At 40.9% G+C, this 27889-nt stretch overlaps 1 protein-coding gene across 8 annotated transcripts; it reads right to left on the bottom strand.

The window, feature by feature from the left end:
• Nucleotides 1–1309: 1309 nt before the first annotated feature.
• Nucleotides 1310–26304, bottom strand: GMEB1 (glucocorticoid modulatory element binding protein 1). 8 transcript variants are annotated; one of them, XM_049878477.1, is made up of 10 exons: nt 26206–26304; nt 20173–20326; nt 15170–15282; nt 14348–14472; nt 11900–12003; nt 9099–9256; nt 7391–7522; nt 6883–7020; nt 4489–4611; nt 1310–2111 (listed from the first exon to the last, which is right to left on the bottom strand). In XM_049878477.1, exons 2-10 carry the CDS (start codon nt 20298–20300, stop codon nt 1411–1413), a joined length of 1722 nt encoding a protein of 573 aa, XP_049734434.1. In that variant the 5' UTR covers nt 20301–20326; nt 26206–26304; the 3' UTR covers nt 1310–1410. The 8 variants fall into 8 exon arrangements, with proteins under 8 accessions (XP_049734434.1, XP_049734436.1, XP_049734439.1 ...); XM_049878479.1 differs by having other exon boundaries at nt 20173–20361; nt 26206–26296; XM_049878482.1 differs by lacking the exon at nt 26206–26304 and adding an exon at nt 25872–25893.
• Between the last annotated feature and the right edge of the window lie 1585 nt (nt 26305–27889).

Here is a 27889-nt window from a genome sequence, read left to right as displayed (position 1 = left end):
GCCCAGCTCTAAATATACAAACAACTTAAAAAAAAAAAAAACAGAATAGCCCTCCCCCCTCCCCAGGACATTATTATTGACATTCCTGGTAAATTTCCTATAATATAACGTTGCAGACAGTGCTTCTTTCCCAGGGAGTCCAGCTCACTCAGGAGGAGACATCTACTCGGTGCCTCAGGAAAGGCTGGGAGTCTTGAGTCTTCCCTGCCAAGCCTAAGATTTGTGATGAGCTCAGTATCTCACAGAAACATTTGTGGGATAAATGATAAATGAATTAAAAGGAGATGAAGGCAGGCAGGCACCTGTCACTGTTCTCCCAAAACCAGCCAAAAAGCTGAAGAGCGTGGTATCCAGTAGACAGATGCTGATAAGAGCTGAGGGATGGAGGACAGAACAAGAGGAAGCACCAAATGAGTGGCTGCTTTTGGTTCCAAAGCCCAAAAAGGGCCCCACCAAAAACGCAGCTGGCCCGGGTGAGGCACTCCCTTGCTCCTGGAGTCATGCAATAAAAAATGGTGGCCTTGAAACCCCACCCCCACGACAGCCACAGTCCAAGAACAAGAGCAGTTCACACCACATCTCGCAGTTTGCAGACGAATGGACTGATTCCAACTTTGGAGGGTAAGTGCTTTGACAAGGTGGTGGGGGAGGGGTGGACAAGGTGAACCCTGAAGCATAGCTGTGGCACCCCTGGATTTCTATTTCTGCAAAGCCACAGGCCACTGCTGCCATGGCTCCATGGAGATGTACCCTTCTACCCATCACCTGCTTTACCTCAAAACTGGCACTCATGGTGGTAGCCCTCAGAGATCTTAAGAGGCATCTGTTACACTTCTGGAAGTAATATAATTTCCTTGCCCCATCCTTGCCAAAGCACTTCCCTTTTCAAGCCGCTGCTGGTGTGCCACCTTTCCCTCCAAGCAGAGTTCAACTTCCTTTTGTTTCAGTTTTCCACTTCCCAGGATACAAAATAAAGTACCCTTATGCATCCACATGTGAGTGAGTTGCCTTCCAATGTCAGATCTGTGTTCCAGAGTTTGGTCAATGCCTCTTAACAAAAATAAAACCACATGCGTACACAGACAGACTAGCCTGGAAAGGGCTTTCTGGACAGGGTTTCTGGTTGTCTTGATGCCTCCTCTAAAGGAAATAGTTTCCTTTATCTAAGAAGATTAGTACATTGAGTGACCTACTCTCAACTTCTGAAAGGGCAGTTTGTTTTGTCCATTTTTCAATGAGGGGGTGGGAAGGACCCAACATTTTCAGTTATAACAACAAGATTTTGTCTTTTTTTTTTTTTAAAAAAAAAAAAAAAAGGATCCTATGTGGAAATGAGTGGGACAATGATAAAAATAAACAAATAATTAAAATTCCAAACCAAAACATATCTCCTGGCCCCGATATCCCCAGTTAATCCTCCAAGACCACAATTTCCACATTGTGGACTTGATGCTGGTGTTCTTCCATCTCAGCCACAACTTTCTCCTCAGTCCTCAGCTCTGTCTCCAAGATGACTGCTTTGCCCTCAGTATCCTCAGCCTCTGGGTCTGGGGCTGGGTCAATCTCAATGATGGTCTGCCCATCCTCTGAGGTGCTTTCAACAGCCTGGATTGCTGAGGTCAGGCCAGACTCCATGGCCACCAACTCCACAGGGCTCACCATGGTGGTCATGTTGCCCAGGGTACCCCCATCCTGCATGGCGGTGGAGCTTAGCAGTGCTAAGCTAGACGACGGGTGGATGGTCATTGTGTCTGGTGAGTTGCTCTTGGTAGAGGAGACCACTGTGGCATAGCGGAAGAGCTGAGGGCCAGAAGGCAGTGTGTGGACAGTCAAAGGGCTGGAGCCCTGGCTGAGGGTGGCCACTGGAATATTACCCATGGAAAATGACTGACCCACTGGGGTGATGGTGATGGGTGAGATGACTGTGAACTGAGGCTGCTGGACAGGAGGAGAAGGGCTCAGAACGGTGGTGGAGGCTGGCCGCTGGAGCCGGGGCCTTTTTGGAGGTTTAGGAGTGCTCACAGGCATCAGCACCACATTTTGAACCGTCTGGGATTTCAGCCTGTGATCCTGAGCTTGCTTCTTCTGCTCTTCCAACTGGCGTTCCAAGTCTATGGAAGAAAAGACAGACCATATGAAGGGAAGTACAAGTTGGAGAACAGTAGAACCCAGGACACCTGGGTTCTTGTCCTGGTTTTGCCACTATGTCACCTCTGTTAAGTCACTCATTGTTTTCAAAATGAAAACTAGACTGGATGATGTCCTTCCAATAATTACATTTCACTGTGAGACTATAGGCAGGGGAACAGTTCAGAATCTTTTTCAGTCTATGATCCTAGTATACCTCAACCCCAGAGGCTACTCTAGCATTTTGTCACCTGTGGCCAAAATAGAAACCTAAGAAACATCCAGTTGGTTTTGAGAAGATGAAAATTAGGAATATCTGCACAATCCCTTTGGAACTGCCTCAGACCTACAAAGGAGCTACAATGGCCACTTAGAAAAATAGTGATTCCCAAACTGCCCTTCAAGGCAGGATCATCTTGCCATGCTAGCTGGAAAACTTCTTTGCTGGTGACCCAAATGGCCTGTCTCTCACTGGCCCAAAAATGTCTACAGAAAGTGACAGAGGAAATCCCTAAGAATTACAGAACTGAAGGAGGTCTTAGAGTTCTCATTCATTTTAGTGGGGCCAGGACAAAAGTCTTCTGGTGGCCAGCTGGGTGGTTTTTCCACTATAATAAGCCTATCACTCTCTTTTTCCCAGGTGTTTAATCCAACCTTGCCGACCCCTGGTGATACCACATCTACACCTGAACCTCCCTATTGCTTAGTACTATTGCTTAGTACCTAATAAGCATCCAATAAATAACTGGTTACACCTATAAAGCAGAGCAAAAGTCACTTCCTTGTTTGGAATAAAAGATGTAGACGGGTCAGTAACGCTTTCAAATTTATAAAATACTACCTTTTAAAGTTATAAAATACTGGATATTTTCTATCTTCAGTAGTAATCAAAGAAATGGGAACTTAAACAAGGTACCAATTAAACCTATAATTTTTTTTTTTTTTTTAATTTTAAATCAGGGGATATTATAAATAACAATGACCAATGTTGGTGTGCTCAAACTGGTATCACAAATTGCTGTAATCTTGAGAATTTAACAATAGGTCACAAAAATCCATTAAAAAATTATCAATGCTATTTAATCTTAAACTTAGTCCTGGGAAGTAGTTTAAAAGGGCACAGAAAGAAAAAAAAAATTATACAAGTTCACTCCAACATTATATAAGCTGCTAAAGAAAATTTAGCAATTTTAAATATCATCCCTAGAGGGATGTCTAGGTAAGGTACTGTGTACACCAATGCTGTAGTGAAAAAAGCAGAAAACAAAATTTTATATATATTACAATTAAAGCTATCTAAAAAATAATACGGAAAAGGAACTTAAAGTCTACATTTCTTTAAAAAAAATTTTTTTTTCTGATGGCTTAAAATTTAGAGATGAGACAGAACTCTGTATCAGGAATAAGAAGATAGAGTCCTACTCTTGGCTTTGCTGCCAAGTAGTGATGTGGCCTCAGGCACGTCATGTATCCTCTCTGGGCTGCTACTGGATCATCTGTAAAATAAGGATACTAGCCATCTTGGCATTCTCAGGAGGATCAATGACATAGGGTATCTCTGAAAGCACTCAGTAACTGAATTTAAAATATAAACTGGGTATAAAAATAAATTTAAAACAACCTAAATTGTTTCTCTTTTACTAAATGAGTCTTTCTTTTTGGCTCCATAACTAATATATTCTAAATTATTCAAAGGCTAAAAATCCATACCTCTGACTTGTTTTGTGTTTTGCACCTGCCTTACCTCTTCCAAATACTTCTCTTAATTACTGGTATAAGTATAGGCATAAGCAACTACTCCTTTTGTTCTTCCACCCTAGCTGTGACATTCATCTGTCACAAAACTTATTTCTTTCTAGGTCTGCTTCCTCCTTGACTGAGGCTGTCTTACTCAATTTTGAATTTCTAAAATTTTGGAGACTGACACAAAGTAAGTACTTGATACAGAGTTAAATTACTCATGTTCTCATAATTTCTGATTACCACGAATAATGGAGAAGGTGCTAAATTTACATTCACCAAAAGGGGCAGTATCAAAAAATGTAAAAAAGACAAAGGCTAATTTCAATTTGTATCTTCTGGCACCAACATAACTGGATTAATTATCATTTCAGTAGACATCTTAATTCTCAAAAAGACACAAAAGGAGGACTGCAATGCTGGCTTCTCTGTTTTTACCTTTGTGTCTCCTTTGCTTCCCACCACGCCACCTCACCTGAGGCTGTGATAAAGGAAGAACAAAATCTGACACTAAGTGAATTAAAAAAAAAAGCCAGTCCCAAGACAAGTCACAAGGAAGATGTCAAGACTCAAGGAAATCAGTATAATACACCTAAGAAGGGTGATCAGTCACACACACACCTGTCAGAGTATAGAGAAATTGCTCTTCTCCCTGCTCTACTTGGTTCTTCCTGTTGTCCAAAACCTTCTTGACTGTGTCCATTAGGCCAAATGTATGTGCTACATTATTGAGAACAGCAGCATCTATTTAAAACAAAAGACACACCTGTTGAGTTAAAACAGAAAAATGTTCCACCAACTTCCTGTTGTGCTGCTTATAAATATGAAACAACGCAGAAACGATGGGACTCTAATTTCATGTATTTTTAAAAAAAATTTTAATAAAGATTTATCACACATCTAATTAATTTTATTTAATTATATCTTGGTAAGTCTTTCCACATAAATAAATTAAAAAATCATACACCTGGTTATAGGTTTTGACTTTTGGTTTGGAAAACATGGTCACTGTATTAGATAGAGCTAAGTCTGAATCTCAGTTTTGATACTTCCTCTCTGTGTGACCTTGGGCAAATCATTTCACTCCTCAGTTTTCCCATCTGAAATAAATGAGATCAATAATACTTACCCTGCAAGATAGATATGCAAATTAGAAATAACATATTTGAAGTACAAAACATAGGGACTGGTATGCAGTATTATTCTCTGTTCCCGTTATGTAAAACTTCTAGAAAGAGTCATCAATATTTGCTGTCATTACTTTCTTAAGTGGCACACTTTTCAACCCATACTGTTTTCCACAGTCATCTCCTCCAGTTCCATGGTTTTAAATACCACGTACATGCTGACACATCCCATATGTATATCTTCAGCCCTGACCTCTTTCCTGCATTCCAGATTCATATATCCTTCAATCTGAGCAAAATCTCCATTTGAAAGCCTCAGAGGCATCTCAATGTAACAAGTAAAAGACCAACTCTGATTTCCCCTCTAAATTTGTTCCTCAATAAATGGCATCACCACTCACTGCTCAGGTAAAAATGTGTACGTCATCCAGGATTTCTTCCTTTCCCTTTCACCCCACATCCAATCCATCAGCAAGACTTATCAGTTCCACATTCAGAATACATCCCCAATCTGAGCACTTCTTCCTAGGTCTATCCCTACCACGCTAATCAATGCCACCACCATCTCTTGCCTGGATTAATTCTTTCAAGAATCTGGCAAGTGGTCTTTCTGTCTCTACTCTTGCCCACATAGTCTACTTTCCACACAGAAACCAGAGTGATTATTAAAAATATAAATCCAATCACCTCACTCCCCTTGTTCAAAATCACTATGATGGCTTACGATCACCTTAGAAAAAAATCCAAAGTTATGGCCAAGGCTCACTGAACTGTCCCCTCTTCCTCTCCATGCTCATCACTATCACTCTCCCCATAGCTTACTCCACTGCAGCTACACCAGAGCTCTTATAATTCTTTGAACCTACCAGGCTTATTCTCACTTCAGGATCTTTGTTCCCTCTGCCTTGAATGTTCCTTTTCCCAGATTGCTACCTGGCTAGTTCATCAATTCACATGTGACCTCCTTAGAGAGGCCTTCTTTGACCACCTTATCTAAAATAGAGTGCTTTCTATATTATTTGCCTTTTTTTCACTCCAAGCATGCATTCTTCTAAGTTAAAAATAAAAAAATTGCTCCAAAGTTGTTAAAGTGTATGTTCATATGGGTTATAAAGCTGTTTAAGTGTATATAGCATATGGTTAAAAAGAAGTAACAAAAAACAACTAACAAATCTAAGTAAGAACTCACTGAATATACAAGCTTATGAGGTCTCATCATGACCCCGTTTATATCAGATGATTAGAACATCCTTTCATATCCTTCACAGCAGTAAGCATCCTGTGAATATTCAAAAACAGCTACAAGTACACACAACAGTTCTAGAAGCCTTTAACTGATAGGATATGAGAACACTCTAAAACCAGTTAGATTTCTCCAATTTTCAGTATGTATATGAGCCTTGGAAACCCTGGTTACGTAGTGGTTGAGTGCTATGGCTGCTAACCAAGAGGTCGGCAGTTCAAATCCTCCAAGCGCTCTTTGGAAACTCTAGGGGGGCAGTTCTACTCTGTCCTATAGGGTCGCTATGAGTCCGAATCAACTCGATGGCAGTGGGTGGGTATATGAGCCTTGGAGCCCTGGTAGCACAGGGGTAAGTAAAGAGCTCGGCTGCTAACCAAAAAAGGCTGGCAATTCCAACCCACCAGCTGCTCTTTGAAACACTATGTGGCAGTTCTACTCTGTCCTATAGGGTCGCTATGAGTCAGAATTGACTCGAAGGCAATAGGTAACGAGTATGAGCCTTAACTTTTATGAGCCTTAATTTCCTTATCTGTAAAATGGGGGGTCATAATGCCTATAGCTCAGGGTTGTCATGAGGCTAACAGGACCAGCCTACAGTTGTGAGTGTTCAATAAATGAACATATTGTTAGGATTAGTTCACTTACCTGTGACCTGGAATGGAGCCTGAATGAGCCGCTGCTGAACTCCCCTGAGTAGCTCCTCTATTTCCTTCTGTATATTACAGACAACCTCTTCCATCAGCCCTACATCAGCTATTCCTTTCCAGAACATCAAAGTGTCCTCTGGCACAAAGGTGAAAGAGAGAGAATAAACAAGGGATGCTATATACTCAGGCATACTCTCTACAATGTTAAATTCAAAATTATTTCAATTCAAAAGTATTTCTTGTTGGGCCACTTCTGAGAAAACTGGTAAGATGAAAACTTTCTGAATTCCAATTTCTTCATATGTAAAATGTGACTTTGCAGGGTTGTTGCATGGATTAAAATAAAGATGTTTGTGGCTATACTGAGTATTATTATATATGAAGAAAGCCAACAAAAATAATTAGGAGGGCTTCTGTGCCCAGAAGCATAATGAAAAGGGGTAAGGGTCACAAAACCCCACAGGAGATACTGAGGATGAACATATCTGAGCCCCACAGGAAGGTACCTGAAATTTCCTCTGAGTCTTTCTTCACGCCCTCCTCTGTGGCCATGGTAACGGCAGCAGTGAGGGCTGAGTTCCATTCCAGCCCTGCCTCTTCCATGCTCTCCTCTGAGATGGCAATCTGTGTGATGCTACCTAGAAGCAGTCCATTGGAGGCCAGTGAATTTTATGAAAAAATCATAGTTATTCTCTACCTCATGCTCAAAGCCACTGAGCCCCTGCTGTTATTTTAACATTCTGGCCTTTTGCCTGCAGATCCAAACTTTAAAAACTAGAATCCTAGATAAGCCAAGATGATTGGCTTTTCTAAAGAGAACCTGCCTTGCAAAAGAAAACATTTTCTTCTTGCTCTGAATAGAAAGTGAAAGATAGGTTTTGAAAAAAATCACAAAGGGCAATTTGCTTGCTAAGCAGGTATGTTTTTGAAAGAGAATGCAGGTGAGCATGATTGGCAGGATGCCTGCCCCAGACTTATCGAGGGTGAAAAGGACCCAGAATAATTTAAGAGAAATGCATCGTGGCTGGCCAAGAGCCCTATTATAAGCCCGTTTGATACTAAGCATCTAGGATATCTGAAGTTGTTACAGCTTATTTATCAGCCTATATAAGAGAAATGAGACCAAAAAATTCAGCAGATTCACACAGGAAAAAACCTTTCCTATCAAAAAGAATTGAGAAAAATCAAACTGATGCAAACAGAGATATAGGAAAGTGCGGACACTACATGCAGAAGATGTCAGTATTCAAACAAATGAGTACCAGCAATATCAATAATCAAGCAAAGGAGTTTTGGCCAAATAAAAAGAAAGAAAATAATTTCACAGCATTTTTCACTTTTCAAGAGAAAGAATCAAGTGACCAAAAATTCAAACTGCTAGGTATTTTATACTTTCCCGAAATGACTTACTTCCAAAAAATTTGGCTTCTATTCACCCAGTGGTTACTCACAGGACATTAGGGCTTGCCAGAAGAAACATTGAGAGGTCATTTTTAGCACAGTACTTCCCTAACCTTTTATATCCTTTAGCATTCTTGTGACTCTGTCAGGCACGGTTATAAATCTTCTGGTAGTAGTTGAGACACATACTATCCACCTGTGCGAAGTCTCCAGCTGGATTAACTAAATCTTTAATAATCACCTCCCATGGCTACGTGTTTTCTGGACATTCGGAGCCCTAGTTCCAAGCTCAACAATACTGAAGTTAAGTGTCTGTCCATCCTGCCATCCATCTGTGAGGAAGCCTCAGCTATATGTTTGATCCTTACAGCAGGGTCTTCTGAGTCTAGTCCAGCCAGTGAGACATGGATATATCTTGGTTCAATGGCTGAAAACCATTCATCATTCTAAGTTACTTTCCTGACTTGACCACTAGTTGAGCAAACAGTTTTCAAAACAGTGTAAGCTCAACCCAGACAAGACAAGTGGCACCAAAGTGAAACACTTGAATAAGCATTATAACTACTGAGCTATCTGTCTAGTGCTTACCACACATTGTAAGAAAGAAGCAAAGAAGGAGGTCTGGCCAACGGGACTCATGTGGAAGAAAATAAAAGGTCTGTTTCCAAAGCATGAAATCCCACCCAAGTTTACCATACCTGACAAGGCACATCAACACTCCCGAGAACTGAAATTAAGGAACAATGGGAGGCATAAGGGGTATACTGCTGCAGAAAAATACAGTGGGTTTTCAGGTGGTTTCCTACCCCCTACCATCGGCGGAGGTGGGTGTCTGCACCACACTTGTCTGCTGTCCTGGCACGGGAGCTCTTGCACTGCTGATGAGAAGATCAAATTTGGTGCTTCTGCAGGTATTGGAGCAAACCTTGTCATGCTGGTAAAAATCGATCTGTCCAGAGTCCATCATTTTCCTGTGCAAAGGGAGACAAGAAGTACCAGTTGAGCTGGCATTTCATCTAGAGGAAACCTGCCCTCAGGGATAAATAGAGACAAAGTTGCTAAGTCTACTTTGTAGATCAGTGAGACCCAATAGTATTAAAAGTCATTAGATTACAAAAATTCTAACTGGGGCTATAACATTTTCATTGGTCCTACCTACGTTTACCAGTACTCCTCCTACTCTCCTCTATTTCCTATTACCACTAAAGTTTAGGTTCTACTCCTAACAATACCTAAGTTTCCCCAGAGAACCTCACTGAAACCAAACTGAAAAGGGTTTGGTTAAAAGCCTAAAAGACTAGCTCATATCATAGCACAGCTGAGAAATGACACAGGGGAATTAGAATTTTGTGATGAGATTCTGATGTATTAGTACTCCTAGACCAGTAGGATTTGTTGCCACTTTCAGGGATAGAAAGCTTCAGCAGATTTCTTTTCACTGAAAAAAAAAAAAATTATATATACATATATGTGTATAAATATATATATAGATATATATCACAACTCTCCTATAAATAGAGGAAACCCTAGTGGTGTAGTGGTTAAGAATTTGACTGCTAACCAAAAGTCGGCAGTTCAAATCCACCAGGTGCTCCTTGGAAATCCTATGGGACGGTTCTACTCTATCCTATAGGGTCGCTATGAGTCGGAATCAACTCAACAGCAATGAGTTTCAGGTTTTTTTTTAATAAATAGAGAGCAAAGTTGATTTTACTAAACGCTCACTAGAAAATGCCCTTCTCCCTGGATCCACAAGACATTGTTAATATAAGCCATGAGCAAAAACACGGGGTATTTTAATTATACTAAACTGTATGTTAAACGTCACTTGGGTTTTACTGAAGAATTCTTAGGCATTCTTCTTCCTTTTAGATTTAGGGAAACTTGGCAGTACTTTCCTTTCTAAGCAAATAAAACAGACCAAGAACAATAAAAATGAAAGTTAAAGGTATTCTTCCCCAATTTTACGCAACTACTGATTTTGTACACAAATTATCTGAAAAAAAAATCTTTTTTAATTCTGTTTATGGGTCTCTGACTAAAAAAAAATGTGAAGGAAAAATTAACATTTTTAGTGGAAAACACAGAAAACTATAAAGAAAACAACTGTCCTTTAGAAAAAAAATCTAAAACAAAGAGATACTGTCATTGTTTTGGCATATTTTATTCCATTTAATTTTATTGACGCGTGGTGTTTTTAACACAGCTAAAATCACATTGTTTAAGTGATTTTATATTTTGTTTTCTTTCTTTTCATTACATCATAAGCATTTTTCCATGTAAAAACTCTTCAGAAATATTTTAATGACTGCATAAAATTCCACAGTATATACTCACAGATATTTAAATGAGTCATAATTTACTTTAGATGTCCCTTGACTGTGCATTTTTCAGACTGCCGTGTTCATCATCATAAATAATGCTGTAATGAACATCTTTATCCTTGAATCTCTACAAGCACTATAGATAATTTCTTAGGACAGATTCCTCAGAAGGAATAAAAAGCACTTTCACCTAAAGCACAATAAAGTGAATGAGCCAGATACAAAAGGAAAAATGTTATGTGGTTCCACTTGTATGAACTATCAAGATTAGGCAAATTCATCAAGATATAAAGTAGATTAGGTATTACTACAGGTTGGGAGGAGGGGAAAATGAAGGGTTATTATTTAATAAGTACAGAGTTTTTGTTTGGGGTGATGAAAAAATTTTGGAAATAAATGGTGGTGATGGTTGCAAAACATTGTGAATGTAATTAACGTCACCAAATTGTACATTTAAAAATGGTTAAAGTAGGTGGCACAACATGAAAAAAACGTAATCAATGTCACTGAATTGTGAACATGGAAGATGTGCTGATGAATGTTTTGGTGTGTATATTTTCATCACAATTTTTAAAAAATGGTTAAAATGGCAAATTTTATGTTTTTTTTTTTTTTTATTTACCACAATGAAAAATAATAAAATAAAAAAGGGTGGGAAAGAGTACACATTCTGAAGTTTGCTTCTCTGGTACAACGATGGCAAGGATTGCATTCGTTATGCATCGACAGCACCCTTCTACTTTACCAGGTGATCCCAAGATTTGTTAGTCAGCCTACACTTCTCCACGGTTGTCACACTTCCATAGCACCAGGCTTAGCTGTGCCTCTGCTTGGTGATCTCACGCAGGACTGTCAGCTGCTCCTGAGCTTCTCTGCCCAGAGATGATTCTACCCAACATCCTGACGTCAGAAAACCCTGCCCTAGATGCTAGGAAGAGTTAATTTAATTTGGTCTTCCTTCCCTTCCAGGTATTTTAAGAATGAGTTGATGAAGGTCAGATAACGCATGGATTGCTCAAGCCAATCCTTCAGACAGAAAAAAATTTTCAAACTGAAGAGAAAAGAATAGATTCTCCCATGATTAAAACCCAAACCCAGTGCCGTCAAGTCGTTTCCGATTCATAGCAACCCTATAGGACAGAGTAGAACTACCCCACAGAGCTTCCAAGGAGTGCCTGGTGGATTCTAACTCCCAACCCCTTGGTTAGCAACCGTAGCACTTAACCACTACGCCACCAAGGTTTCCATGATTAAGTGTGCCAAAGGCGTGTGCTTGCCATTAGAGCTTACCTGAGCATGATTCCACCCAGACGAATGGCTCTCTTCCAGTCCTTCAGGGTGGACTTGCCAGCCAGATGAACAAAATGCTTGGGACTGATCAACTGATCATTGAACTAAAGTCAAAACAAAAGTCCAAAACAATCCAATGTCAACTTAGCCAGGCCAAGAAGGAAAAGAAAGAGATAACTCTACTTGTTATGTACAAAGATATCCAAGCAATATTCTAAGCTATAAAACCAAAAATCAAACCCACTGCCAAAGAGCCAATTCCAACTCATAGTAACCCTATAGGACAGAGTAGGACTGCTCCATAGGGCTTCAAAGGAGCAGCTGGTGGATTCGAACTGCTGACCTTTTGGTTAGCAGCTGAGCTCTTACCCACTATGCCACCAGGGCTCCTCCTAAGCTATAGGCTTGTACTACCCAGCCTCCTGCACTACAGTGGAGCCGTGGTGGCACAAGTAGTTAAGTATTTGGCAACTAGCCAAAAGGTCGGCAGTTCAAATCCACCAGCCGTTCCTTGGAAGCGCTATGGGGCAGCTCTTCTCTGACTATAGGGTTGCTATGAGTTGGAATCAACTTGACGGTAATGGGTTTGGTTTGGTTTTGCCCTATTGTACCAGGGAGGATGAGCACAGTGTTCTTTTCTGGTACAAAGCTACAGAGGACATCAGGAGGATCTGAGATTAGTATCTTGATTAGCTCCTAAAATCCACTTAGGGCTTGAATCAGGTGGTTAGGTCTAGTGTTGCAAAGGCTATTCAAATAAAACAAAGTGATCTATCAAGTCCTAATGTCAAGATTCAGGATGTGGCAGAAAATACAAATACGGCACGATCAAAAGCACTGCAGGCCCTCAAAACTCTGTAATCTCTAATGATTCTAGGATGATGCCACTGAAGGTGACTAATTTCTGTGGACACAGCTGTGGCTACCAATGGACAGAGACCGAACAGTCACTTCCACATTTGCTCTCATAAAGATTATTTTATGTTTATTAATTCTACCACAATGCATACCAGGGCAAGGCATTTGCTCTGTATGTTTCTACAATGCTCTCAAATCTCACAAGATACAAGTCACTATTATGCTTCTAAAATATGTATGTATAATCACTCATAATATGAATTTAGGAACAGAAATACGTCTACCTTTGAGAGGCTCTCTAACATTAACTATAAGTCATTAGAAACTTGTAAGTCTTAAGAAAATTATTTAGAAAATTTCTGAACTTAGACATAGAAATGGATTGACACGGTGGCTGCAACAATGGGCTCAAACACAACAACGATTGTGAGGATGGCACAAGACCGGGGTGTGTTTTGTTCTGTTGTACATAGGGTTGCTATGAGTCAGAACCAACTCGATGGCGGCGCCTAACAACAGACATAGAAACACAGAAGCATGTGATGTATGTAAAGAATGTAAACAACCTTTAAGTTCACTTTGCCCAGCATGCTGTGACACAAGGAAACATAGCACAGATCTGAACAACCTCTGTAATCTCTAACCTTGAAGAAAAGATATGCCATTATGCTACTCTCCAACCCTGCAGAAAAGACATAACATACTAGCCTTTGACGTCACACTCACCCTTGTCATGTGGAAGGAACCAAGATGACAAATTCGCATATAAACCCTAAATTTCGGCTCACTCACTGAGAGAAGGAAGAGATGGAACTGAGATTCTGTTGTCAGCACCAACCTTGGACAAGGGGTCTCCACTGAGTTCAAGCCGTGGCTAAGCCTTCCTTCTAAAAGTTCTTGTTAAAGGTAAAAGCCTGAAGTCTAAAGATCTGGACTCCAACCACTGAACTAATATTCTAACTTTAATTGTTAATTCTGAGTCTCCAGTTCTAAATAAACATTGTGAGATTTTACCATCACTACCTTGCAATAAACTAAATGAGTTTATGCATGTCAAACCTGAGTGTCTCTTTATTAATTTTCTACGATAAAATCCTACACAACAGCATTTTACATATATTATTTCACTTAATCTTCTAGCAATCTTACAGTGTGTATATTATATATATATTACCACTTGAATCTATGTGGCTGTGAAATATTAGATAACTTGTTCAAGGTCACCCACCAGCTAGTCAGTAATAGAGACAGGACTCCATTCATTCATTCAACAAATATTTATTTTATTAAACAAACAAGTATCTATTGGTCACCTACGACATGCCAAACACCATTCTTGGTGCTGGTGATAACATTTGTGAACAAGACAGACAAGTTCCCTGTTCTCATAGAATTTGTATCATAGTGGGACTTCAGCCCAGGTCAATTTCACTCCAATGTCCTTATTCTTCCTACTGTGACACAATGGAACTAAAGCCACAAAAATAAAAAACACTGATATGGTGGACGAAAGGGAGGAGGTATCAAAACCACACCCTTTGAAAACAAGGAGTCCCAAAATAGGCCCCAGCAAGGAAAGAAGATAATTACCTTGACACACTTCACATTTATTCCTGGACATACAAACTTCTTCCAGAGGAGGATGGCTTTGCTCTCCCCACAAGTTATGGGGTAAGCAATTTCCATATCCTCATTTGCTTCTATAGTGCTTGCATCTGAAAATGGAAAAATATCAGTTATTTATTGAACAGCTCTTCACCAAAGCTTCAATTCAAAACCTAGTTTCTTGGTTCCTCTGAGGGGCTAACAGTTCATACTTGCTGGTATTGTTTAGGAATTCTTTGGAAGAAGTTTAGCCTAACAGCTATCTCTTACCAAGTTCCCACTATGTGCTATGTACTTTACATGCATCATTTTATTTAGTTCTTAGAACAATCATATGAAGCAGTGAGTGTTTCCTCCATTTTACATCATGTATGTGGAACTGAGAAAGGTGAAGTGACTTTCTCAGGGACACACAGCTAAGTAGTGAGGAAGTGATTTTCAAACTCAGGTCCCTCTAACTTCGAAGTCTATTTTCTTTCCACTGACCACCTTCCAGTCAACATCTTATGAGTAGTCTCATCAGCAACTTCCCCAATGACAGGGATCAACCTTGAGGCTCCAGTTTCTTTGTGGGATTTTTACAAATTAAAGATCTTTTCAGCAACCCTGGCAAATTGATGCTAAACAATCATTACCAGCTGACAGCCTTAACACCTAGCCAGTGATATCTCTAGATGTGACACCATCAAACTGATAGCTGCATTATTGGCAGGGCACAGTGAGCAGGAGAAAATCAAGGCACAAAAGGCAAGAAATCTCAACCAAGTAAGCTAAGATCAAAGGAACCAGAATAACAAAATGACTTACCAATCCCTTCCTCAATTTTGTGTATTGTGTGAGTTTCTACTGCCACAACTGCTGTGTTGTTCTCCGACCCAGCTTCATAAATCCTGTTGTAAAAGTGTCCATCGATAAACAAACTACATAAATCATGAAAAAATTAATATTCACAACATGGGGTTAAGAAATTTGTTTTAATCTATCCCATAAGGAATAAAATATACTTTACAACTCTACAAAAATCTTAGTGCTTTGACTAGTTCACTCTTACATTTAAAACCCAAGCTGCCCAGGACTGCTTAGCAGCTACTATCATGGAAATGAATCAACAATTTTCCTCAGCTCAAAGGCAAGTAACTCTGCTCTTGTTACTGCATTTACACCACTACTTGCTACTATACTACACCAAACTTTTCTCTTCATAATTTTAAATCTCATGACATACAGTTTAGTACAAGATTAAGTCACATTATACAATTATCCTGATAAGACCAAAAAGTAATATCACTGGACAGTTCAAAACAGAAGAACCATGAAAAGTAATATGTTAACCACAGAAATTGATGTCCCTTGTTGGAATCTGGGCCCTTTGGCATTTTTTAAGGCACCATAACCAAACTATTGACATGAGCAGAGCCTAATGAGGAAAAAACAAAAAAAGTAAGAGACCGTGCTCACAATAACTAGCAGTAACTAGAGGCATCACTTAGGGAAAGGTTATATATAACCCAAGTCACTCTAAAATGTCTCTACTGTCTAAGAAATGTGCTCAGATAACCTAATATGATACAACAAAGTCCTTTGTTTCATTTCTATAATAAACCTAATGTGTAATTATTACACCTTGCTAGTTGAAAGCACTGCCTGAATAATATTTCAGTAAACCTTTGCATCAGTGACCACCTACCTCCACGGTGATACCTCTGTCTCAGGCTCCCCCCACCCCCTTCTAAATTCCACACCGTAACATAGTTAACTGCTAAATGAATAAATCCATTTGGATGTCCCATAGGACTTTGCTGAGCTCATTATGTCTAAACCATGTTATCTTCCCTCTCCTACTCCCCAAACTACTACTCTTCTTCCTATAGTTCCCATCCTTGTTAATGGCATCACCCAGCACACTGAAGTCTAAGCCAGAACCTGGGAATTACACTAGATTGCTCCCTTTTCCTCCTCGTCAACTCCCACACAGTCAATTGCCAAATAACTACCAGATGCGTCTCTTTAACACCAATCTCCTCTCCCCCACTGCTACTGCCTTAATTCAGGCCTCATCATCTGGACTAGTTTCCTTACACTTACCTGATCTACTATATTCCCACCAGCGTGATCACATAACTCCCTCCTTGAAGTCCTTCAGGAACCCTCTCCTATCTGTTAAAATAAGGCCTCAAATCCTTAAGATGATATTTAAGCCCCTCTAAGATCTGGCCCCTAGTTTCAATTCTCTCCAAACCCTACTTTACAATCCAAGCCCCAGTTTTATTTGTGGCTCCTCAAAATGCCATCTTTTTTATACCTTCTGCTTTTGCTCTTACTTCTCCCTTTGCCCCATCTATTCTTTTTTCAATAAGCAGCCTCTATGATGCTTTTCCTACCTCTTCCATCCCAATGCCTCCAGTATAATCACTCACTTCCTCCTTTGTGATCCAAAAGTACTTTGTCACACATCTATAACTCTTAATAGTATATACTTGTTTACCTGTCTCCCCTTGGTCATAGTTTAAAAGGTCCCTGAGAGCAGAGATTATGTCTTACTCATCTATTCAATTTTGCCTGCCCAGCACATAGCACACTACCTAGAACATGGCGAAGCACCCAATAAACAGCTGTTCAATAAATAAGGATTGTGGTGAACATGAGAAACTATCGCTTCAAGTAAGATTAGTAAACTGATTCTAAGTGATGAATATGTGAAAAATCCCTTAAAAGAATAAATTCTTATTTATACATAACTTCAACAGCCAGTAAATTGTACTTCGGAGCAGGAAGTACGGGGCATAGTCTGTATTTTTGAGTAAACAAGATCTTATCAGGGAAATATTTTCTAAAGCAATTCAGAGTAATGGTAGATTTTGCCTAATTCTCTATACCTACTACAGCTATGGTCAAAAATCATTTTACATAACATTAACGAGGCATTGTAAGATATTAACATGCCTAGTGAATCATCGAAGGTAAAATTTATGTTTACTAGAACTTTAAAGTTAAAAAAAAAGGTCTATTTTATTGTATTCTAATTCTCTGAAAACTGATAATCCACATATAGTTAAGTTCTTTTTATCCAGAATGTTACAGAAAGATATTCTACTTAACTGAATACTGGATTAAAAACTAAGGATTCTCAAAAACAGAATTATTATTACATAAACTAACAGGTACTCTACTGATCTATACATCTTCCTAAGACTTAAGAAGTTTCTATTAGGGAGGGTATGAACATGAAATGGAAAGCAGGGCCACTACTCCTCAACTTCACAACTCCTCAGCTCAATCGATTACATTTGGGCTGAATTTCCTCTACAGAACACAGTCAGTCAGCACACTGAGTAACCTTACATAGTACTAAAGTCACCAGACCCTGATCTCATTATGCTAAAAATTCTAATATGAATCCAAAGTAAACTGAAAACTAAGAATGGTGATGGAATCCTAGCACCTCCACTTCTCCTAGAAATTTTTTGAGTATGTTATAAAAGATTTTATTTGAAAAAGCTAATACCCATTCCTTTCTTTTTTAAGAAAGCATATACTAAACAAGTCTTCTATCTTGAAAAACTCCCAGAATTTATAGCCTTATAAATTATATATACATTAACTGTAGCCTTGTACCTTAGTATTTATGTTAAAAAAGAAAAAAAAAAAGTTACAGGTGGACATCTTTTAAAGCCAATCTTGTTTTAATATGAAAGTATCACCTTATACAATGTGTCAGGTTGTATATAGTCATGCCAGGAGACTGTTACTAGACAGTCTACTTTTGCTTCATAATGTACTCCTGAAAACTTGTACTTAATGAATACTTGAAATCAAGTATAAAATGTCATACATGTAAAAGCTACAAAGACATACGAACGGAGTTCTGTTCACTGAAATCTAAAAACATTTATATAAAATCCCTAATTATTTCTTGCATTTTGGATATAATCTTTACCAATATATGCCAAAGCATTTCATGTACGTTCCTTGTTTCTTTGCTGCATACCTGAACTCACAGCCAATCAGGTTAAGTGTGACAGAGGCTGAAAACTGACACTCAGTGATTTTCATCTCTGTCTAAAGTATATTAAACTCATGAGACCTGTACTTATCACTGGTTTCAATGTTTTGTTTCCCATTCATTTTTATAAAATAAGGCTTAAGTGCAATAAAATAAAAATAATACTGTAAAAATTGATTGAGCATTGATTGGCAGGCATCTCAAAGTGCAGTATCTCAAAATTTCTTCATCAGCTCACATACTAAATTCAGTACGTGAAAAACGGCTTGAGCCAATATATGTTGTACTAAGATGCCCATATCTAACTAAGCAGCCAGATGGTTCCGAAAAAACCACTATGATTAGAAAAATAAAAAAGGCAGACCAAAGAAAAATAAATGCAACTAAATCTTCAAAATAACTACATCTATAAATAGTAGAGAAGAAATTTCTGTCTCTACTAGGGGTAGAACAAGTGACAATTGGAGCACGTTAGGAAAGAGAAGAAATGGTGACTCCATGAGAAAACAAAGCTACAGAGAACTCAAGAACCTACCCCTTTCTGTGTGCATAAGGAGTGAAGTTTTCAAACAAGTCAATCTGGATGGGCATGCATAATCTGTTGATGCCAATGAATATTTAAATCGCTCTACCAGCTATTTTTTTTTTTTTAAAAAAAAAACAGCTATATATCAGGAAGAATTTATATCAACTTTCCCTTATAGAGCTTAGAATACTTCTTTCATGCTTAACAATGTTCAGAAATGCCCACAAACTATGGTTATATTTTTAAGAAATCTTATCTTTTTGAGATACATACTAATGACAGATTGCTTTCAAAAAAATTCAGGAGCAGGTGAATGTAGAGATGAAATAAGACTGGTCATGTGCTGCCAAATGTTGAAGCTGGATGATAGATACTTACATGAGGGTTCATCATATTATTTTTGTATATATATGAAATTTTCTATACTAAAAAGTTTTTTAAATTACCAAGAGAGGTTCTGAATCCCTTTCTCCAGAAGTGTTTAAGACAAGGTACCCTATTTACTAGTTTGGGGCTGGATTATGGATTTGCCCAGGAACATTTCTAGTATTATGAGGAAATCTTCATCCCCAACGCAGAGTAACTCCCTCCTTTCTTATCTAACTCTTATTTATCCTTCAAGATCCATTTTTTCAAATCTCATCTCTTCTTTCAAATTCAGTCATCCTCTGAACTCCAAAGCACTTCCTAACCATGCCACTCAGTGCTTCTCAGATTTTGCCATGCCAGTGATCTTTTCATTTACTTTTTTTTTTTTTTGCTTTTCACAACTAGAATGCATGCTCCAGGATGGCAGGAACTATGTGCTGTATTTCTTTCAATACCTTTGTGACATATTATAGTTGCTGTTGTTAGAGACAGGTGGTTGATACATATTTTTTGATAGACCAAGCTTGATAATGTGCCCATCCATATGGGTCCAAAGAGCTTTCTGGCAGAAATACTTTTGTAGTTGCCTTGCCTGATCTCTTCCAACTCTAATGACACTGTCTTTCGGTAAACAGGTACCAAGATCCTGTGCTAAGTAGCGTGGATAAATAAGACGAGGGAGCCATATAACTTACCCTCCAGGAGAAGGAGAGAGACAAGGAAACAGCTAACTGTTGTAATAATTATTAAAATGATGAATATACCATATATAACATTAAAAGGATGAAAGCTTGGTCATTCTAAGAGGTTAATATTGAATGCTCCATTGTACTATGCAACATATAATCATAATTTCCCCCTCCTTTTAAACCTCTCAAAATTTTCTGAATATTCAAATCTTTAGTTGCTTACCCTTGCTGCACAGGTTGTAACTGCAAGATCACCTGGGTCTTAGTGTTTTCAGGGTTCTCTCCTTCATTGCCTTCAGTGGGTACCACAACTACATCCCCCACTGGGACACTCACTTCCGCATTAGCCATCTTTCACATGAAGTCAGGTAGATGAGCTGCCGTCAGGAACAAGAGCGTGAGTCATTTTTTTCTGGATTGAAAAGACAGAAATCATAGGAAGGGAATACCAAAACAATGACGACCAATTTCAAGGGCACCCTGGAGATTACGGACCTCTGAAAAGGATGGCAACTATGAGAAGGGGGTGACATAGCCTCTGGTCTTCCCAGCAATGCCTCAGTACTCACTAGCTATTGTAGGTTTTCTTAGCATGCCTGATCTATCTAGCGAGGGTACTGGAGCCAGCTCTACCCGTTAGTGAGAACCACCTGTGTGTATCTCTTCCCAAGCTCATGTTCAGTGACATCAAGTTGGTTGTTTGAAATCAGCCACGTTGCAGGTATTTACATCACAGAAATTGACAAGCCCTACAAATCAGGGTTTGTTTGTTTGTTTGTTTTTCTGGAAAGCTCCTTTATCAGCACACTATTAATTCCATCCCAAACAATAAACTCCTAGAAAGTAAGAATCGTATCTATTTTCTTTGGAACCAGCCATTATGCCTCACCAAGTGCTCTGTCCTTTGTGAATACTTAGTAAGTACCTGCTGACTAACTGAACTAAACTGAATGAGAAAGGGAAGATGGATTACGTTGTGTGGTTGTTTAGTAAATGCTGAAGCCGATGGTATGACCTCTAGGAGCTTTTTAATACCTCTGCCTCAGACCGAATGGAGAGATGATCTCGCCTTAAATCCCCTTGCAGGGCTGTTGGAGAAACCAGTGTCCAGTATCATGTGCTCCTTGACTCTAAAGTAACTCAAAGCGTTGTCCCAATCTTAATGAAAACTCAGAGGGCCCCTGGATATTCTATAGCTGTCTTCATGGTTGAAAAGAGAATATCGGTCAGAGCACTGTATCTACTTAAATACGGGAGTATGTGAATTTGTGTAAGGCTGCCTGAACAGAGTAGGCACGTAATGGATGAAAGTCTAAATATGTAGTCAAAAGACCTAATCCAAGTCTCAGCTCTGCCATAGCACTTTTTTGCCTATGATATATACTTAACTGTGGCACTCAAGGTCTCCCTCATTTGAACCCAAAATGCCTTTCCAGTCTTCTCCTCTGCAGCTATAATACCCCAAGAATCTTAAGCTCCAGCCATACCAACCACCCACTGTATAATGTACTTTCAGGTTTCTGTGCCTTTGTTTTTAGGAATAATAATAAACCCCAAACACCTTTCACCCTCATCTCCTTCTCCCTTCACGGTCCAGTTCAAAGGCTACTCCTCCATGAATTCACTATCAAGCCACTCTTTTCTGCATTCCCCCAGCACCTGGTTTACAGCTCTCTTCTAGTATTAATCACACTGTGCTCTGTATTGCAGGTAATTGAATAGACTTAGGTCTCCATCACTATACTCTCTGTGAGGACAAGTACTGCATCTGATCTAAAAATCTGCATGTCTCCCACAGCCCTCTTCATCATAGGCACTGATACGTGTTGGGTCAATTGATTTTGGTTTGCAGCTAACCAAGTCAAAATTCCTCATACCTGACCTCTCCTTCTGCCCTTTATGACTCTCACATTCATACTCTTTCCTGAACGCTAACCCCCCTACGTCCTATGTCCACCTGCTTCGAAGATGTCTTGTAGGCACCTTGAACTGAACTCATATGCCCTCCCAAACCTGCTCCTATGTTTCCTGTCTGAGTAAATAACTCCACTCCCCATCAATTTTCTCAAGTCAGAAACTAAGGAGTTATTTTTGACTCTGCCTTCTCTTTGTAAATCCAATCAACCACCAATCCTATCCATCCTAATACCTATTTTTCTCTTTGAACCATGCCCCATTCTCCATCTTGGCTACCACCATCATATCCTGGGCCATCACATTCTCTTGCCTGGATTTTTCTAGCTGCTCCTCATCGGTATCCTGATCTCTGGTCTCTCCCAATTCATTCCCCACAGAGCAGCCAAAGTGACCTTAATAAAAGTCACAGGCCTTTTATCCACTTAAAAATTCTTCAGTGGATTTTCGCTGCTGTTAGAATAACGTGCAAACGCCTTCGCGTGGCTTACGTAACACCCTCCAAACCTGCCCACTTTGATAACCTCATTTCTCACAGTTCCTCCCCTCACATTTAGGACTCCTATCATTGAATTTTTTCCAGTTTCTCAAATATACCACATTTCCTCATGTGAGTATTCACACTTGTTTCCTCTACCTGGAATTCTCCTCCCCTTCCTCTTTGGGTAGTCCCTGCTAACCTTTTGCGACTTACTTAAAATCTCACTTCTTCAGGGAGGCCTTCTGTAACTTTCTTTCCTAGATTCAAGCCTGTGTTCTTACTCCCTCAGCACCTGCAGCACCCCTGTCACAGCCATCATCCTACTCTGTCAGTTTCTCTGCCCAGATTGTACACCCTGGGAGAATAAGGATTGCTTCTCTTATTCTACAATTCTCCCATGTCTAGCACAGTGCCCAGCACACAGGAGTGTAACGGTTTTTGAATATCAGACTTCCACCTACAGAACTGCCTACCTAAACCTTTACCTGGCACACAGGTATGCTAAATATCTGTTCAATGAATGACTTGACTAACCCTAAAAGATTTCTAGAATTTTCTGTTTCTAACTTTAGGGAGTGTAAAATGTTTCCTAGAGTTAAAAAAAAAATATATATATATATATTTTTTTTACAATGTTAATTCTCCTAGGCAGCTAGGTGATCCATCATATGGCTAGTTCAACAAATATTTACTGAACTGGGACAATACCTGCTCTTAAGAAACCACAGAAGGGAAAGAGACGCAGGTCTCTGTCATATACTAGAGGAAAAAGTAACTGTAAAATATTACAGTAGGTAATCTGAATTTCTCAAAATTAAAGAAGTAAAACTATGGAGGAAAAAAAATACAATAATGCACTGGTCCTGCAGAACCAAAACCACTGAGACTCTTGTCTAGAAAAGACCAAAAGGTGTACAATGAAACACACAAATGTTATCAAATCCTAGAATAAATGAACCAATAAGTATTTTTAAAGTTTGGACCACTGAAATGTAGGGTAAATTAAAATAATAGCAGATAACGTTTATTGGACATTTATTATGCATCAGGCACTATTATTATTTCATATTTTAATTAATTTAAAAGATGTAATACTTTAGCATACAGCAAATTTATAGATGTTTTTATCCCAAAAAGGAAGTTTAAATTTAAAACAAAACTATCTCAGGTAAATTAATGGGTTATAGCAGCAGAATCAGAAGGATTTCAACCCTCCATCCCAAAATTGAGGCCCCTCTACCACACTCTGAATAAGTGGTTAATACCTTCCTCAGTAGGAATTCATATTGTACTCCTCACCCCTCCCACACCTTAGAACCTAAGAGGAATGTTTTGGCTGCTTCTCTAAACTTCTGAGAGTTCATCAGAAAAGATAATTACAATCATCCACAATGTTTCTTACTGTCAGTCAGAGACACAGGTCTGATTCAACATGGCAACTCTTACTACATTCTTTAGAGAAGCCATTTGGAATAAATATTACCCTAAATACCAGGTACCTAGCAAGTACCCCGAAACCAGCTCTACAGACTATATTGGCTAAATGCAAGGTCATCTTTTTGAGCTGAATGTAGAGTAGCTCTTGTTTATAGCAGCAAAAACTTCTGAGGCAAGATGAGTGAGTTGATCCTTTGGGTATTTCATGGAAGGGGCCTTACAGCATTTACTGTGCAATCACAGAAACTCTGTAATTCTAGGGGAACACACTTGAAGGAAGTATGTCAAACTTCCCTGAAAAGTAGGAATTACTTTGCAGTTATTTTCAAAGACAAAAAAGACACCTTCAAAGGGAGCACATGACTGCTCAGATAAACTATTGGAAACCTAAACAAATGACGTCTGACCTACTCTGGATTAAATTCATTTTTGTGTGTATCCTAAAAACCAGTATCTAAAACATGGCAAGATGCTGTGTGTGAGGAAGCATGAGTGTCACCTGATTACAAGGATAGCAGAGTTAGTAGTTGAAAGTGAGTAATACAAATGTCAAATATGGAAATTTTCTAACCCCAAAATGTATTTCTTCCACACTCTATTGTAACCCCTGTAGATTCTGTGATCTATTCTTAAGGAATTTCCAAGTTAAAACTGTATTATTACTTGAAGCCAAAACTTTTTTTCCTCATCCATTTAGTAGGTGCTCCAGAGTGCTAAAAGATGTAATGATGTTAACAAGTAGGCTACAGAGAACCACTGTGAAAGAATTATCCAGAGCAAACGAGGTTTTGGATAAACCAGACTGGAGACTAATACGGTGGGTATTTCGGAAATAGTGAGATAAAAGCGTTCTTTGAAGGGTCATCCCGCTAAAATCTGAAGACTCCTGCTTAGGACAAGACCAAAATCAGGTCCAAACTAACCCAGTGAAGTTGAGTACAAGTTATTCAATATGTTTTCTGAGGTAAATATCAATGAAAAAGTCATCATTTCAGCTAGTAAACATGAAATACACATAATAGATGTAAGACTGACAAATTTAGGGGAGTCAGTTCAGCCATATCATTAAAAAGTCTCCCAGATGAACTTTGGTGACCATTAACAGGAGTTGAGGGGGGAGAAAATGATTTCTCTGTGAGACCAGAGTCATCCAATAGTCCCTTTCCCTGATCCTCCACTAAAAAGGAACACAGCACTTCTTGGCCCTCCGAATAAACACCAAACAAGACCCCTTTCATGTCTGCTAGTATGCGGTTTTGACATTTCTTCTATCTTGACAGAATTCAGTTCTGCTCCCTGGGTAGCAAGGCCTTTCCCTGATCCCTCCTCAATGATGGAGATGCCTTACTATGGTGGATCACTCTCCAAGACCCTCGGGTAAGATTCTGCCCTCATCTCTTCTACTCCTCAATTAGGCGCACTGGCCAATTCCCTGTCACTTCAGAAAGCAGGAGTACCCTAAGCTTTTTCCTCTCCACGATCTTTTCCCTGTTCTCTACCTACATAAGGAGGTACTCGACTCTCTCTTCATTCTCTCACACAGGTTTGGACCCTTTTCATCTTACTTTAGGAGGCCCTAAGGTATCCTCCCAACCCACCTCTCATTTCTGGGAAGACAGGCCTGCTCACTTTCCCTTGGAGGTCCTCTTCCTTGTCCCCCTGCTCCCACTACCCAGGTCTTTTCACACACCTTCGGAAAAGCACATGCCTCTTTTCCCCTCAACTGGGTGGCCAAGGCCTCTAACGCGCCCCTAGAATGAAGCTCGGACCCTCCTTCCCTCAGCGGAACCCACTCTCCGCTCTTGCTCGCCCGCCAAGGTTCCGAGGGTCTCCTCCCGGGTGGGTATCCGAGCTTCCCTCTGCTTTCGGCTCCCCTCCCCCCTGAGCAGGACCCAGGCCTCTCCTCTGCTCTTTATCGAAGGGCCCAGTGCTCCCCGGGCCCCGCCTGCGGGGGTACCCCAGGCTCCCCCGACCCCTCGCCGGGGTCCTGGGTGCTCGGGCTTCTCAGTCCGGAGTCGCTCTGGCCCCTCGGCCAAGGACTTCCGGGCCCCTAGCTCCGGGGACGCCGGGGCCCCCCAGTGCGGGCTCACCGGCCCCCGCCGCCCTCGGCTGGGGCCCCGAAGCCCCGGGGCCGGGAGCCGAGCCCGGTCGGCGCGGCCGGCCGCGCTGGGGGCGGCCCGGCAGCTCAGGCGGACCCAGCGGCAGCGTCCCCCCACCCCCCCGCGGCGCCGCGACGTCCGCTCGCTCCCCGGCGGCGGCGGCGGCACGCACAGGGCGTGGGGAGGCGCCCGCGGAGGCAGCAGCCCCCCGCCCCCTGCGCGCCCGCCCGCCCTCGCCGGCCGCCGCGCGGCCCCCGCGCCCGCCCCCCCCGCCCCCACCCCACCCCGCGCCCGCGCCCGCGCGCCCACCCCTCCCCCTCCTCACCGTCTCCGTCGGGCGGGCGGGCGGCGAGCGGCCAGGGCGGGCGGGCGACGGAGCATGCGCAGAAGCCGCCACGACCGCTACCGCCACCGCCGCCGCCAGGCCGGGCTTCAACACTTCCGGCCGCCGCCGCCGGCGAGCTGGCGCCTTAAAGGGGACGCGTCCCTATTGCCGGCCCTGCGGAGGATAAACTCTTATCCCGAGGGATTTGGTTCTTACCTGAGCAGGGGTCTTCTGCCTTTGAAAGTGAGTGCTAGAGAGGACTATAAAACCCAAAAAACCCGTCTTCCCCAACTTCATAGATGAGGAAACTGAAGCCTAAATAAAAGAACCGGCTCGTCCACAATCACAGGCAAAGCCAGATCTCTCGACTCCTCTGGAGGACTCTGCCCCTTTTCCCTCCCCAGATCTTGTTCTGTGATGCTTAAAGCTCATCGGACCTTGAGAAATTACCACCCAACTGTCAATTTGGAATCAAAAGACCTGCTTGAGCATAGTAACTGATCATGAGTCTTCCAGAAAACTTACATTCTCTGACCCATGCTTGTCTACCAAGTCCGCCTTTTCTGATTGAGGTTCTGGATTCAAGACCTCGCAGTTAGAAGCTTTTTGACTTTGGGGGAGTTATTTTAACAGCGCTAAACCTAAACCTCTATTTTGCATTAAAAACTACCCAAACCCTTTGCCGTCGTCGAGTCGATTACGACTCATAGCGACCCTATAGGACAGAGTAGAACTGCCCCATAGGGTTTCCACGGAGCACCTGGTGGATTCAAACTGCCCACTTTTGGTTAGCAGCTGTAGCTCTTAACCACTACGCCACCAGAGTTTCCATTTTGCATAAAGCATAAGGTTAGTGTGAGCGCTAGGTGAGGCGCTAAGTGAAAAGTACTTAGAAATGATCCTGACGCCAGTATAGTAATTAAAAAGTATTAAGACCTTTCTGGGGCCAGGCCCTAGGGAAAATGTTGTGTCGTATAACCTTAGCAGTAGGTTCTTTGTTGTTGTTGGTTTGCTATCCAGTAGATTCCGACTCATGATAACCCTATGTGTACAGAGAGGGTTTTCAAGACTGTGGCCTTTTAGATCTCCAGTCCTGCCTTCTGAGCACTTCTGGGTGGGTTTGAACCACCCAGGTTTCAGCTAGTAGTTGAGTGCTTAACCATTTTCACTACCCAGGGGCTCCCGTAGGTTCTTTATCACTTCCAATTTACAGATAAAAAACAGGAGGCCAAGGGAGGTTAACTAATCCCTCTCTGTCATATAACCTGTAAGTGATTTAAAAAAAGGCTTGCCTAGTGGATTCCAACTCATAGTGACCCTAGCCAGGATTTAAATTCAGGCCCTTCTTTCTTCAGAGTCCCAGGTTATAACCACTAAGATGACTACTGTTGTTATTAAGAACAAATGAGGTGGTGGTGTACAGGTTTGTTTGTTTTTTGGGAGGGAGGGTAGGGTTGCTTCCCCAACTTGCCTCCTCCTATGAATCACATCTCTGCTACTCTATCTCCTCAGTTTGAGGAGACATGAAGAGGTGACAGAAGTTCTACAGCTTTTTAATTCAAAGGAGGTGAGACAGCCCTGGAATCAACAGAATTGAATTTAGGGGTCAGACAACCTGGATTCTAGGTTTGGCTTTAGCAGCTCAGAGACCTTGGCCAAGTTGCAGCCTCCCTTAAAAGGTGCA

This window comes from Elephas maximus, chromosome 3, assembly GCF_024166365.1.
Source record: "Elephas maximus indicus isolate mEleMax1 chromosome 3, mEleMax1 primary haplotype, whole genome shotgun sequence".
Lineage (NCBI taxonomy): Eukaryota > Metazoa > Chordata > Mammalia > Proboscidea > Elephantidae > Elephas > Elephas maximus.
This window is presented reverse-complemented; position numbering and strand designations above follow the sequence as displayed.

Bases quoted from the DNA above. Each gene is read 5' to 3' on its own strand.
- GMEB1 (XM_049878477.1), bottom strand. From the start codon at position 20,300: ATGGCTAATGCGGAAGTGAGTGTCCCAGTGGGGGATGTAGTTGTGGTA. The intron at 4,612-6,882 runs GTAAGTGAACTA...TGTTTTAAATAG, and splicing joins GGCTCCATTCCAGGTCACAG to ATGCTGCTGTTCTCAATAAT. The intron at 2,112-4,488 runs GTGTGTGTGTGA...TTTCTTCCATAG, and splicing joins ATTTCTCTATACTCTGACAG to ACTTGGAACGCCAGTTGGAA.